General features: G+C 41.6%; 1 protein-coding gene across 1 annotated transcript in view; it reads left to right on the top strand.

Annotated features, from left to right (window-relative positions):
* Positions 1-15768, top strand: part of DNAH5 (dynein axonemal heavy chain 5) — a 315641-nt gene that overhangs the window by 269228 nt on the left and 30645 nt on the right. Inside the window, exons 66-71 of the mRNA XM_065584236.1 lie at positions 6860-7103; positions 8864-8978; positions 9439-9629; positions 11042-11163; positions 11772-11921; positions 15401-15646. Coding sequence (XP_065440308.1) covers positions 6860-7103; positions 8864-8978; positions 9439-9629; positions 11042-11163; positions 11772-11921; positions 15401-15646 — 1068 coding nt within the window. The remainder of the gene's footprint in view (positions 1-6859; positions 7104-8863; positions 8979-9438; positions 9630-11041; positions 11164-11771; positions 11922-15400; positions 15647-15768) is intronic.

Raw genomic sequence — 15768 nt, 5'->3', positions numbered from 1 at the left:
CTGGCTGCAATTTTCTAGTTAATCATAGTATGGGTAGAAGGAAGAGACGTAAAACAGACAAGAAATTATTCTAGTTCCTCCTGGCTGAAACAATATAGGAATGAATGTATATTTGGCCTTGGGGTTCTAATTATTACTCTAATTGTATGCTAGCAGTTAAGTGGTATACGTTTCCTTGTAAGCCTAAGTGAATGTAAAGAAAGCCGGATAACATAACTTAAATATCACATTTTGTATTGTTTCTAATAATTTTTCTGCAAGTTGATATTTCTTTGAATTGGGTAAATGAGTTTGGAAAAAAAAACTGCTTAAAATGCTTTCATATGTTTCTTGGGAACAGATGGAAGCAGACAAAGATAATAACAGAGCATCTTCTGCTTCAGCTGCCACATCTCAAAGAAGTAATGCTAATTGAAAATCCTCCTATTTTAGAAAGGGGAAATTTTACATGATGAAAGGGAGAGAATGATTGGGCTGGTTAGCAGCTGCCTGCATTATGCCCATTTCTATTATGTGAGCTTTTCCACCTAGCTTTGCCAATGCACCGCAGGCCTGATTTACAATGCTCCCTACTTTTCTGCTCCCAGGCTTTCACTGAGAAGAGACTACAGACTCTGCTTGATTGGCAGCTACATGATTTCCTATGTAGATTGTTACTGTTGGGTGTAGGGACACAACCTTTTCTATTTCACCTGTGACATAGAGGCTCTTGAACTCAAATCTGCAGAAGTGAAAGGCAATTTGCATTAAACTACTTTAGCATAGAGACTGCTTCCAAAGTTTCAAGCAAAAGCATTTTCATCATCCAGCAAAGAAAATGTATCACTAAACAGTCATCTCCCAAATCAATGCTCTCCAGTATATCCGAGCATTATAGACTCATAGACTTTAAGGTCAGAAGGGACCATTATGATCATCTGGTCTGATCTCCCGCATGATGCAGGCCACAAAGCCGTCCCTACCCTTTCCCTTGACTCTGCTGTTGAAGTCCCCAAATCCTGTGGTTTAGAGACTTCAATTAGCAGAGACTCCTCCAGCTAGCGATCCCTGCCCCATGCTGCGGAGGAAGGCGAAAAACCTCCAGGGACTCTGCCAATCTACCCTGGAGGAAAATTCCTTCCCGACCCCAAATATGGCGATCAGTAAAACCCCGAGCACGTAGGCAAGATTCTCCAGCCTGACCCTCATTAGCTATTATACTATTTACCAGCGATGGCACACTGTTCCTTTGACTAAAATCATGTTATCCCATTAGACCTTTCCCTCCATAAACGTATCTAGCTTAATCTTAAAACCAGACAAGTCCTTCGCCCCCACCGTTTCCCTCGGAAGGCTGTTCCAATATTTCACCCCCCTGACGGTCAGAAACCTTTGTCTAATTTCAAGCCTAAACTTCCCCACGGCCAGTTTATATCCATTCGTTCTCGTGTCCACATTAGTACTGAGCTGGAATAATTCCTCTCCCTCCCTGGTATTTATCCCTCTGATATATTTAAAGAGAGCAATCATATCCCCCCTCAGCCTTCGTTTGGTCAGGCTAAACAACCCGAGCTCCCCGAGTCTCCTTTCATATGACAGGTTTTCCATTCCTCTGATCATCCTAGTGGCCCTTCTCTGCACCCGTTCCAGTTTGAGTTCATCTTTTTTAAACATGGGAGACCAGAACTGCACACAGTACTTCAAATGAGGTCTCACCAGTGCCTTGTACAACAGAAGCAGCACCTCCTTATCCCTACTAGATATAACTCGCCTAATGCATCCCAAGACCGCATTGGCTTTTTTCACCGCCACGTCACATTGTCGACTCATAGTCATCCTGCGGTCTACAAGGACCCCGAGGTCTCTCTCCTCCTCCGTTACTTCCAACCGATGCGTCCCCAGCTTGTAACTAAAATTCTTGTTAGTCATCCCTAAATGCATCACCTTACACTTTTCACTATTAAATTTCATCCTATTTCTGTTACTCCAATTCACAAGGTCATTCAAGTCTCCCTGCAGAATATCCCGATCCTCCTCCGAATTGGCAATACCTCCCAGCTTTGTGTCATCCGCAAACTTTATCAGCCCACTCCTACAATTGGTTCCGAGGTCAGTAATAAATAGATTAAATAAAATGGGTCCCAAAACCGAACCTTGAGGGACTCCACTGGTGACCTCCCTCCAACCTGACAGTTCACCCTTCAATACGACCCGCTGCAGTCTCCCCATTAACCAGTTCCTTATCCACCTCTGGATTTTCATATCGATCCCCATCTTTTCCAGTTTAACCAATAATTCCTCATGCGGTACAGTATCAAACGCCTTACTGAAATCAAGGTAGATTGGGTCCACTGCATTTCCCTTATCTAATAAGTCCGTTACTTTCTCAAAGAAGGAGATCAGATTGGTTTGGCACGATCTGCCTTTGGTAAAACCATGTTGTAATTTGTCGCAATTGCCATTGACCTCAAGGTCCTCAACTACTTTCTCCTTCAGAATTTTCTCCAGGATCTTGCACACTACAGATGTTAAACTGACAGGCCTGTAGTTACCCGGGTCACTTTTTTTCCCTTTCTTGAAAATAAGAACCACATTAGCTATTCTCCAGTCCAACGGAACAACCCCCGAGTTTACAGATTCATTAAAAATTATCGCTAAGGGGCCTGCTATTTCTCACGCCAATTCCTTCAATATTCTCGGATGAAGATCATCCGGTCCACCCGACTTAGTCCCATTAAGGTGTTCAAGTTTGGTTTCTACCTCGGATACGGTAATCCCCCCTCCTGTATCCCCCTCTGTCACGCTGCTAATATTTCTAATCCCTTCATTGGCCTCATTGAACACCGATGCAAAATATTCGTTTAGATATTGTGCCATGCCTAGATTATCCTTAATCTCTTCTCCAGCTATAGTCTTCAGCGGTCCCACTTCTTCTTTCTTTGCTTTCTTCCTATTTATATGGCTGTAAAACCTCTTACTATTGCTTTTAATTCCCTTCGCAAGGTCCAACTCTACACGGCTTTTGGCCTTTCTCACTCCATCTCTACATGCTCTGACCTCACTAAGGTAAATTTCCTTACTGATACCTCCCCTCTTCCACTCTTTGTACGCTTTCTGTTTTTTCCTAATCGCCCCTTTGAGACGGTCGCTCATCCAGCTCGGTCTAAATCTCTTGCTCACTAACCTTTTTCCCTTTTTCGGGATACAGGCCTCCGACAGCTCCTGCAGCTTTAATTTAAAATAATCCCAGGCTTCTTCTGCCTTTAGATCCATTAATATGTTTGCCCAATCCACTTCCCTTACCAGTCCTCTTAATTTGTTAAAATTAGCCTTTTTAAAATTATAAACCCTAGTCTTTGATTTAATTCTGTTACTCCTTCCATTTAGTTTAAACCGAATTAGCTCATGATCACTGGAGCCCAAGTTGTCCCCTACAACCACTTCCTCAACGAGGTCCTCACTACTCACCAAAACCAAATCCAAAATGGCCTCCCCCCTCGTCGGTTCAGCTACCACTTGATGAAGGAATTGATCAGCAAGCACATCTAGGAACATCTGAGCCCTATTATTGCTACTAGCATTTGTTCCCCAATCTATATCCGGGAAGTTAAAGTCCCCCATAATTACACAGTTCCTATCTTCAGATCGTATAAATCTTTCGCCTTTACTTCCCTAAATACATTAAATAGTTCTTTATCCATATCCTGGGTTGATCCTGGCGGTCTATAGCACACCCCAAGCACTATCCCCGGAGAGGCTCTAGTAGTTCTTTTACCCAGTGTGAGTATTGCCCAGACGGACTCAGTCTTATCTATTCCATCAACTATTATTTCTTTACAGCTTATCTCATTATTGACATACAATGCCACTCCCCCACCTTTACCTTTGTTCCGGTCGTTCCTAAACAGCGCATACCCTTCCATACCTGTATTCCAGTCGTGACTGCCGTTCCACCACGTTTCAGTTATTCCTATGATATCCAGTTTCAATTCTCGGACCAGGAGCTCCAATTCCTCCATTTTGTTACCTAGGCTTCTCGCATTGGTGTATAAACATCCTAATGTATGCCGTTTAGCCTGTCTCCCATTAGTAACGCAATTTGTTACAGACCCCTTACTGTTCATCCCCCCTCTCCTTCTTATGTCCAGTCCCATCCCCCTGGCTATATCTCCTCTTATCTCATCACTCGCCTTTTCAATGTTGGAATCTGGCGTGGAGATTAACTGTACATCTCCCAACCGTCTCCCCCAACTTCCTAGTTTAAAGCTCTTTTGATGAGATGAGCCAGCCTCCCTCCCAGAAGTCTATTTCCTTCTCTACTCAGGTGAAGTCCATCCCGTGAGAACAGCTGTCTGTCCCTGAAAGCCTCCCAGTGGCCATACATCCCAAAGCCCTCCTTATAGCACCACTCCCTTAGCCAACTATTTATTCTCACAATCCTATCAGCCCTTTGCTTCCCTTCTCTAGGAACAGGCAGAATCCCACTAAAGATAATCTGAGCCTCTATCTCCTTGAGCGTCTTACCCAGCCTGGCATAATCTCCCTTGATTCTCTCTAACGAGAACCTAGCCGTGTCATTCGTTCCTACATGAAGGATTATCAAGGGGTTCTTACCTGCTCCTTTTAGTATACTTTTCAACCGCAGGTCCACATCGCGTATCTTTGCGCCCGGTAGACAGCACACCCTTCTGTTTTCTGGGTCCGCCCTGGTCACAGGCCTGTCTAATCTCCTCAGTAAAGAGTCCCCAATCACATACACCTGCCGTCGCCTGGCAACAGTGCGATCTACTAATCTATTCTCTGATCCCTCTAGTCCTAATCCATGTCTGTTCCTATCTTCCCCTATACTCCCCCTTGTGCCTTCCTGAATCATCTGGGGGCCCAGATTTGGTGCTGTCTCCATCAACTCCTCCCCTCTCTCTATTGGATTAGCTGCTCTTCTCTTCTTCCTCACCCTCCCACCTTCAGTCACCACCTGCTGCCCCCCCTCCTCGTTATCCAAACACCCAAACCTGTTCCTGAGTTCTATTTCCCCCTCACTAGCCCTCCTTTTCCTTGGCCTGCTTCTCACGGTCACATGCTTCCACTGCCCTTGTTCTCCCCCTAACATTCCCCCCTCACAGTCCTCTACCTCTGCTTCCACCTGCACCCCTGAGCATTCCCCTTCAGCCCCTCCTTGCCTGTCCTCCATCAGCTGCTCGAACCCCCGTCTAAACTCCACCAGGGTATCTATCTGCATCTCCAACCCCTTAATCTTTTCTTCCAGTAATGCTATTAGGCGGCACTTCATGCAAACATACCTCTGTTCTGGCTCACCTGCTAGGACTATGTACATACCACAGCTTCCACATGCAGCCATCTGCATTCTGTTTGCTGCTGCTTGGCTCATGGCTGCCACAGTCTCTGCCCACAGCACCTGGGGACACAGAGCACACAACACATTGTGCCCTCCTGCCTCCCCTTCCACCTCCCCTGCAAACTCCCACTCAAACTCCCCTGTTAGCAGCCCTGTGCCGCTGCCTGGCTGGGCGGCCGCTTTTATGGGCCCCCTACTCAGCCAAGCCCCGCCCCCTACTCAGGGCTCGGCGTCCCTCCCAGCACCCTGCCCCTACAGGCCTCTACACATACACAAGGACTACAAAGACAGACACAAGTACAGATACCTTCTCCTCCAATGAGACTCCCACTCAAACTCCCCTGTTAGCAGCCCTGTTCGCTGCCTCCTGTGCCGCTGCTGTATATGAAGGTAATATACAGATATGTCTAGTAAAGCTGGAGTACCTTAACATTAATAAGTAAAATGCAAGGAATGCTAAAATAATTAGGATTTTCCTTTATGCTTGGGAATAAATTTGGCTTCCAAACAATAACTCAGTATTTCCTCTTGTACTGTAGAATCTCTTGGCAGCCTTTCTGCGGCCACAAGTTTGTTAGGGAGGAATCAGTCTGCGTACGACAGGTCTTTGTATCAGGGTGGCCCAAAAGTTGCAGAAAGATTCTTTATACCAGGGAATGTGGTTCTTCCAGATTATGGGATTACACAGACACACTTAGTGAAGTATATGTCAAAGTACCTTGCTGAATCATAGCTTTATTGAAGACTGTCTTGGTTTTTGTCACTTTTGTCTGGAAAGTCTCTTACTTGAAACAAACCTAGAGCAAAACTCTCTTTGCAAACTTTAAATTCTGACCAGGTACCACCTCTTACCCAATTAAGTATTTTCAGTGCTTAGATGTTTCTGGGTGGGATGCCAACAAGCAGCTTGAACCCACCTTGATTAGTGCCTGAGGAATTATGGGATTCTAGTATTTGTGGATGTGTTGCAGCTTGTGCCTATACAAATAGATCTAAATTAGGACCCAACAGGCTAGATTGAGATGTCTATTGGAGAAATGCTGTTTATGGGTAAGATATTTTCTATTATCCTCTGTTATCCACTGATTTTGTTCTAGGCCACATCCTACAGCTGTGGAATGTACATACAATTCATGCTCTTGCGGTAGCTAGTCTTACCATTGGCCCCTACTATTAAAAGAATGTGGATAGAGTTTGTAAGTGGCCTTAACTTGAATATTCTTGGGATGTGACTAACTGAAGTCTTTCTGGTTATAGAATGGTGAATCTCATGCATATTTCTATTAACAGTATAAACTTGTTTAAAGTGCTAGGTAACACACCTTTTAAAAAAAAACCAGGGGTAAGATATTGGGACAAATTTGTTCTCAGGGAGACTAAACGTAAATCTGAAGTAACTCCAGTCAAGCTACTCCAGATTTAAACTAGTTTTAGTGAAAGCACTCTGTATCATTGGTAGTTAGAACAATAAATTACTCTTGATGCACATGGGCTGATCCCAAGTATTGCTTTTCACTGTAAAAGGAACTAGAGAAAGAGAGAACTGATCTCATGGAAGATGTGACAGCCAACAAGAGAAGGATGAAAGAGCTGGAAGATAACTTGCTCTATCGACTGACAAGCACACAGGGTTCTCTGGTGGAGGATGAGAGTCTGATCACTGTATTGAGTAACACCAAGAAGACTGCTGAGGAAGTGACACAGAAACTGCAGATTTCTGCTGAGACTGAAATACAGATCAACTCAGCCCGTGAGGAGTACAGACCCGGTGAGCTGGAATCCCTAATAATAAAAAACAAATGTGACAAGCAAATGGGGGGAAAAAAAAAAAGCAATGCTAGCGTGGGAGAAATGAGGATGAGAGCATGAAGAAAAAAGGGATTATACAAATAACAGGGGAACTGTGTTTCTCCGTAAATTCAATGGATAAGACAAATAGCATAGTGATCTGTTGTGGAAAAATTTATCAATTTATGTTGTGTGAATCACATGCTGAACTCTTACCAATTCCCAATGAAAAATCTGTTATAAGGCTAACTTCTGTGCCTGTATACGCTGGAAGTGCAGATCCGTAACGTTGACCTGGGAAGAGACAGCCCAGTTTTATACTACTTTCCAACCCACAAAATGTTGGCATTTTGTAGGCTGCCAACCTGATCAGTGTTGAGGAAAGGGCATATACTTGTTTGTAGCATCCTAACATCCCTTAGTCTTAATGTGTTGAGCTTTTATTTGGGCACTATTGTAGTATTGTAAATGCTTCATTCATTCTTGATACTTTGCCTCTAAATTAGCTCAATGGTTAACAATGGAACATGTGATTACACATTATACTTATGTAGAAGACTGCAGTAAAAAGGGGACACAGGTACACTGTGATGTCTTTAACAGAATGCATTAATTTATTATAAATCTTAGCAATTTTAGAGTTTGATCACTGAAGTCAAGAGACCTCCTCTGGATCAATGGCAAGGTCCTTACGTATTTTGTATGTTTTGTATTCTGTGCTTTACTTTTGGATTTGTTACTTCTGGAATGAAAAGTTCCAGGTAGTATTCAGTTGGGATTTCTCTGCATTTTGAGAGATTCATGAAATGGTATTTGTTACATAGTGTAAGAACATGTAGGATTAGAACCTGGGACCATAGGGGTTCTGGGGGACTGATGCCTCCATATCACCACTGGAGATTCAGGCTGGGCATCCATGAGAGGACCCTGTAAAGTTAGGTTAGACAGGAAGTACCTCCCAGCAGGGCCTGAGGGGCAGTCCCTCACACCCCACTGACTGGCCAGTATATAAACCAGGAAGCCATAAAGGGAATCTGATGAGCAACAACACAGACTGCTTGCCTGCTTCTGCTCCAGACCTTGCTTGCACTAGACCAGTGGTTCTCAAACTTTTGTACTGGTGACCCCTTTCACATAGCAAGCCTCTGAGTGTGATCCCCCTTATAAATTAAAAACACTTTTTAATGTATTTAACACCATTATAAATGCTGGATGCAAAGCAGGGCTTGGGATGGAGGCTGAAAGCTCACAACCCCCCATGTAATAATCTCACGACCCCCTGAGGGGTCCCAACCCTGCAGTTTGAGAACCCTTGCAATAGACCCTAGATGTGGCTTCAGACCCTGGTTTGTCCTCGACTTTGCTATTCGATTGCTGTCCGTAACCTGGTGCCCATTCCTGATTTCCTGGTAACCTGACTCCTGCTCCAACCACTAGCTTAGCCCGCCCACGTCCCAGTCATGACAAATGGCAATACTCCTTCAGAATGTTGGAAAGCCCTGGCTGCTGATTGCCTGGTTAGAGTAAAATGAGTTACAATGTAGTGGGTTACTTATTTACTGACATGTAAATGAGACTAAAATTAGCACTAAACCACGTATGAATGGTTAATGATATAACAGCTAAAAGTTTTAGTTGTCATCATTAACATTGTTATACTTGATGCAGTAAGTTTAGAGATCTGCATTTTTTTCTTTTGCATTTTCTGCTTTAAGCACAGCCTTTCTCTTCATCTTTCAGTTGCAACAAGAGGGAGCATCCTATATTTCCTTATAACTGAGATGAGTATGGTCAATGTGATGTATCAGACTTCTCTTCGACAGTTTCTGGGACTCTTTGACCTTTCTCTAGCCAGGTAACTAACATTACTGAAAGATCAGATGACTTTTTTCCCCCTTGAAAAGGACTGTAGTAAAGTAAATTACAGTGTTCCTCTGAAAATGGGGCTTTCCTGCCTCTATTTCATTATGCTATCACATGCAGAAGCAGAGAACTAGGAAAAGAACTTGTTTACCAATATTTCTTAAGCTTTGTCTGTGGACCTTGGTAGGAGCAGGTTTTTAGTCCACTATGAGACAGTTGTTTCCAATGCAAATAGATCTAGTCAGAGGTAAGAACTCGGATAAGTTGCTTCAGCTTTAGAGTCTGTTTTAGTATTCTGCTGTCTGGTAATATGTCTTAGTGACCTATTCATTTTTGAGATGTTCGGGATAATGAACTAGAACTTCCTGCATACTTGCCCTACTCCTTTCCAGAAAATCTTTTCTATAAACTTAAACAATAAAGGCGCTGAACTAAATTTTCCTTTTGAACAGGTCTGTCAAGAGCCCAATTACGAGTAAGAGAATTGCTAATATAATTGAGCATATGACCTATGAAGTATATAAGTATGCTGCCAGGGGACTTTATGAGGAGCACAAATTCCTGTTCACCTTACTGCTTACCTTGAAAATAGACATGCAGAGAAACAGAGTGAAGCATGAAGAGTTCCTGACACTTATTAAAGGTCAGAACATCTGTATAATTAGAAAATGTGCAAATACATTATTGTGCAATATCTAGGAGTCACTCTTTTATAGGTACAGCTTTTCTGCCTGTCAGGTGTTACTGCTTCTGAAAGATCAGAGGAGATAAAGAATGCAGTATCATATTGTACTGATAACTTATGGGAATAATATTGAACTTCAATGATGTAGGTGTTGGGAATTAAAGAGGTGATAAGAGGTAAAAGAGCAATCTCATTATAGCACGATTCCAGATGACTTTGCAGTAGGTAGTCCAAGTACTACCCAGCATGAGTGTTTTTTTATCAAATAATTTGAAAAAAGAGACGTGGACACTAAAGGACCCATGGCTTTTTAGTAAATGCAGAGGGTTCACAGGAAGTGAAACTGAAAATAATGTAAAATAATTCTTAATGACCTAAAAAGCTTTTCTGGACAAAAAAATATTTCGACTTTAGTCATGTAACCTCATGCAAGTGCCATGTGCCCTCATTGAGAAGTTAAATATCATCCCCTGTCCACTTTCCAAGGGGATACTGGTCCTGTTTCTAGCCCAGTAAGATATTAGACTTCACAGGCAACACTTCTTATGGTTTAAAAGGAAAACTTGTTCCTGTGTCCATGCTGAATCTTGCCCCTCAAGAGGGCTAACTTTTGGAGGGAACTGAAGGTTGGCTTAAAGGAATGGCAGTTTGTCTGAGGCTGCTCAAGACATAGGAGTGTTAGAAAAAGTCTTCAGGAGGCAAACTAGTAAGCAGAGTCCAAATGAGGTAGTCCAAGATGTGTGGTAAATGTACTCATTACAAGACTACAATTGATACTTGGCTTCTCCAGTGTTGACTAACTGAAGTTGGTGCAAAAGTTTTTATGCACAACATAGTTTCTCCTTGTCCATTTCTCTTCAAGAAGTCAGTGATTCAGGTAGATCCCCTTCCTCCATCCTAATCTAGCTTGAAGTGAACTTCAGAGGAGACAAATGACCTTTGGATAATTGAGCTTTGAATAATTTCGCTTTTTCTGTACTAGTTTTCTACACAAAAAAAGTAAAAATTAAAAGGCCAGCTTTTTTTTTTAAATAACTTGTATAAACTAAGATTTGTCACTTCAATGAAACTAGGTTTCAATTTTGACAGGGCTCTCGCATGTTCAAAAATCTTTTTTTCAGAAGTGTATGTGTGTGTGTGTATGTGTAAAACACTAGATTTGGTTGAAATGCCTCATGTTTTCAATTCTCAAGTTTTTTTCTGATGAAATTAAATAGAGAACAGACTTTTGGGAAAATGTTAGAGCTTTCATCTACTACAGAAGTGCATGGAATATGGTCTCAATATTTAGATGAGGTTTTCCAAAATATTGCTTTTCTGGAAAACTCTATTTTTAAAACAGGCTCTAATTATAGCCTTACCCCTCACAGGTGGTGCTTCTCTGGACCTTAAAGCTTGTCCTCCTAAACCATCTAAATGGATCCTGGATATGACTTGGCTGAACCTGGTGGAACTCAGTAAGCTTAGACAATTCTCAGATGTTTTGGACCAAGTAAGTAGCAGTTTCTCCAAAGAGTCCTATAAATTAAGAGGCACCGAGCAACAGATGAGCATTAAGTATTTGTCCATGTCCTTAGTCATCTGTGAACAATGGAATTAAATTAATATACAAAATTAGGCTATGAAACAACTAAGGCTATTACAGACACTATGCCCATGAAAGAACTCAGGAAAGCAAGTAAATGAAGAGAGGCCACTTAGTAATACATATTTTCTGTCCTCCATTCACAAACACATACGCCCCTTGACATTTTTCCAATTCTCCTCCACCACATAACACAACCTTAACTCTGTTCCCACGGGGATGCAAGCTTTCCTGCATCCCTAGAGTGCTCCATTTTGACTTTCCCTCCCAACACTTTCTGGTGAATATTTAGTATAGTCGTTTGGTTGAGGGCATCAATGCATAGTCTTCTTTTTGTACTCCGTCTAAAAATTTGTTTTCTCTAATATCCACAGTAACCCTATATAAACAAAGATTAATAAATAAACATGGGTATGCCTCTAATGTCTGACCTTCACTGAAAGTTTTGGAGTTTGTGTGTTGCAGTGTGACTCCTTCTATATTGTGAGATGCGGTTCTCTGCCTTATGTGTACAGATTTCAAGAACAGAGAAACAATGGAAAATCTGGTTTGATAAGGAGAATCCAGAGGAAGAACTTGTTCCCAGTGGCTATGATCAATCTCTGGACTGCTTCAGACGTCTCCTCCTTATTAGATCCTGGTGTCCTGATAGAACCATAGCTCAGGTACATTAACCTGTAGGCATATTTTGTCTGCTCCTTCAGATGTAATAATTTCCTGTAGGAATTATTTAATTAAGTTTGAATATATTTTATCAAATATACAATATAGCAGGGATTGGCAACCTTTGGCACGCAGCCCGTCAGGGAAATCCGCTGGCGGGCCGGGATGGTTTGTTTATCTGCAGCGTCCGCAGGTTCGGCTGATCGCAGCTCCCACTGGCTGTGGTTCGCCGTTCCAGGCCAATGGGGGCTGCAGGAAGCGGCGGCTAGCACATTCCTTGGCCCACGCCACTTCTTGCAGCCCCCATTGGCCTGGAACGGCGAAACGCAGCCAGCGGGAGATGCGATCAGCCGAACCTGCGGATGCTGCAGGTAAACAAACTGCCCCGGCCCACCAGTGAATTTCCCTGATGGGCCGCATGCCAAAGGTTGCCGATCCCTGCAATATAGCATCAGAGTTTCAGTGCTATGTATGTAAAATGTTACTATCTTCTAATAATCCTTGTTACTTAAACAGCCCTTGGGATTTTTTCAAAGTGCTTTACAGACCTATACTAATTCATACAGCTATCGCAGGGGTGATCCCTTTGTATGATGATTCCACTTTGCTGATGGAAAAATTGACTCTCCCATAGAGTCGAAACTTAAACTCAGGAGTTACTGTGCTCAGTCTACATTGCCTTGTAAGTGAAATAGAAACTTGCTTGCTGGCTTCGTTAATATGGTAACAGAAATCCTAGCTGGAATTTCATCGCCACCTTAAAGTTTAGCTGAAATCTCTTCCAAAACTTTGAAAAACATTATTTAAACACCATTCTGCTTATTTAACTTTACATGTTCTGCCTTGTCTTTCCTTCATGCTACTGAGTTAAACTACGTGAGAATCAGATCATTTAAGACCCTTTTTTTTTTTTTTTTTGCTATTTGGTTTGAGCACATCCTCATTTCATACTGTGCAGAATTGCACCAGATAAGTAGTTTTTGTCCAACTATTTCCATGGAAAATGAGAAGAGAAATATAGGAACTATATGCTTCAAGTGGAAAATATGTAAATATTCCATATCCTGGAAATGCTACAGCAAAAAACAACAATTCTGGAAAGACCCTCTTTCCCCTGGCCACATCCCACCCTGTGGGTGCTGCAAAGCAAGGTGGCATTGGCCCAGAATGAGTGAGTTCATATTAACAGAGGAATGGTGTCAGTATCTGGATCAATGATACTAAGTTTTGTGGTGAAACTGCAACCCCTTCCCACCCACTCTCAAAGCCCAGTGGGCATAGGCCCTTGTGAGACAGTTTCTTGAGGAATCCGCTAGTTTGACAGTGAGCAGGGGAAGACACAACTCTCACCTGCTCGTTGTTGGTGAGTTGACAGACCTGTTCAAGACTTGATTTTCTTTTAACCTCTGCCTACAGGTTATTCTAAGCAGAATATCATTGTGATATCTTATGTCCATAGTGTATTGATAACCTCCTATTTGTGTTATGCTAAATTTATTAGTTTCTGGTTATTGATCTACACTACCAGAGAATCAAATGTGAGGTCAGCTTTCCCACTTATACTGGATCCCACAAGTAGTTTTCTGCCTAACATTAAACTTGTTCTGTTACCTACATCTCTCTCTCTCTCTCTGTGTTTCTGTGTGTTATAAAAAAAAAAGTTTGTACACCTATGTGCATATGTATGTGTATATCTTGTCTTCAATTTTAGTCCATGATGAAAGCTTTTCAAGAAAAGCAATATGTACAATCTTTAAATGCAAAATCAGCTGTAAACCACATCTTACAGATAAGGCTGTGACTACAGATTCCTTACTGTACTAAGCAAATGAGCTTAATAGTATTCTGTCTTACATGCTTGCTCAGAAGCTAGACTTTTTTTTTTTTGAGGTAGAACTTCTTTAACTTTAACTTCTCTGGATTTTGTATAATTGCTCCGATGTGGCTGCTCTAGTTTTATTATTGTTTGCTTGGATTTCCTCTTCCTTCTCTCTGAGGTTTTAATTTGCCCATTGACTTTCCTTTGTCTCTCAGAGGAAATTTCAGTACTCTGCCTATCACTTAGGATCCTTTCAGTTATTTATTGCCTCACCTACCCAAGAAACTGTAGAGATTTTATCCATACTGAGATGTGGAAGGCTGGAATTAAACTCTAGGATGATATTATTACGGTTAAATTGCGTATATTGTTTCACAGAACTTAATTATTGGCATTGCAATCCTCTCTGGACTTTTGATAGATGTAAAAATTCAGTTCTGGTGTACATGGATACAACTTCTATTGAAGTTAGGGGACTGATTTCAATGCCAGAGCTTAACCTGGTCCAGATTATTCCTCTCACAAAAACAGGAATACCCTATTCACGGTGAATCTCGCTTATCTTGTTATGATTATACAGTACTTGGCTTTAGAGAATAAATACAAATTTACTTGAGGGTAACAGTTTTCAAAAGCTTATTATTTTCACTTCTGAAGGGTCTGTCTTTGGAGGCTTCCTTACAGTTAGTTTCATATCTACTTTGCTTCTTTTCTACAGTGCTCAGTGACTGACTCCTTTTTAGTTTCAACTGTGGAAACTAAATAAGAGATCATTTAGTTAATTACCCACTAACTTTTACATAATTCAAGGGATTTTGTCCTCCCTCTTTATTGGCTCAGGTCTGTAACCTGAAGAAATCATTTTCCATGTTCCTTCTTTCTAGTTGCCAGTTGATCTTAAGCACTAGCCACCTGCTCTTCCATGACGACTAAGCCATGACTTCCAAGTCCATGACTCCTCTGAAGTGCTGATCATTGTTCTTGCTCATATGTTAGTGTTTCCAAATCCTAAAATGAAGTTCCAGTTTGTGAGAGATTGTGAAAAACTTGGTTTTGTTATACTTCAGAACAAAATGAAATGTCTCATGAAACTGAAGTTTAGCCAGTTCTAGTCTTGAATGCCTTTGTCTCTGAGAACTGACTCATTACTGATTGGTCCTTTTTCTTGTACATTAAACTGGTAGCTACTGTAAATCCAGAACTCAACTGCCAGAGAAGCAATAGAGCAGAGATCACTTCAGTCTAGTTTGAAAGGGCCTTAATTTGTTCTCCATTTATATATTTGCCTTACAGCTTCAAAAACTGAAATGGAGTTTGTCCTAAATAGCATAGAGTCTCTGTAACTCATCTTCCAAATAATACCAGTTATTTTGATTGCTACTTCATTGTGGCTTAAAAAAAAAGGGGGGAGGCACAAAAGCGTGATATCTTCCTCCTATGGTGATCTGATTTTAAATCATCTTGTCAACTCTTAATAGGCCACAACATTGCATATGGTGGTTATATGTTGGCCATCTTACATAGGATAAAATGTAGTGTTTCTATAGGATAAAATGTAGTGTTAAATTTGGTGAGTAGTTAATATATATAACTTGCAGCCTCAGTTTATAGAAAGCAACATTTGAATGACTATAATAGATGTGGTTGAACTTTTTAATATAGGCCAGGAAGTATATCATGGATACCATGGGGGAAAAATATGCAGAAGGAGTCATCTTGGACTTGGAGAAGACATGGGAAGAATCAGATCCACGTACTCCTCTCATCTGCTTTCTTTCTATGGGTTCTGATCCTACCGACTCAATCATTGCTCTGGGGAAAAGACTGAAGACAGAGACACGTTATGTTTCCATGGGTCAGGGACAAGAAGTCCATGCTCGTAAACTTCTACAGCAGACCATGGCACATGTAAGGCAAAACCTGAATCGTTGTTGTCTTGTCACTGCGTGGTTACAACATGTAATGTGTTATAACCCCGAATAGAAACAAAGCGTTCTGATACTGTTGATGCATGTAGATCTAATTGTTTT

Source organism: Chrysemys picta, chromosome 2, assembly GCF_011386835.1.
Source record: "Chrysemys picta bellii isolate R12L10 chromosome 2, ASM1138683v2, whole genome shotgun sequence".
NCBI classification, from domain to species: Eukaryota; Metazoa; Chordata; order Testudines; family Emydidae; genus Chrysemys; species Chrysemys picta.
This window is presented reverse-complemented; position numbering and strand designations above follow the sequence as displayed.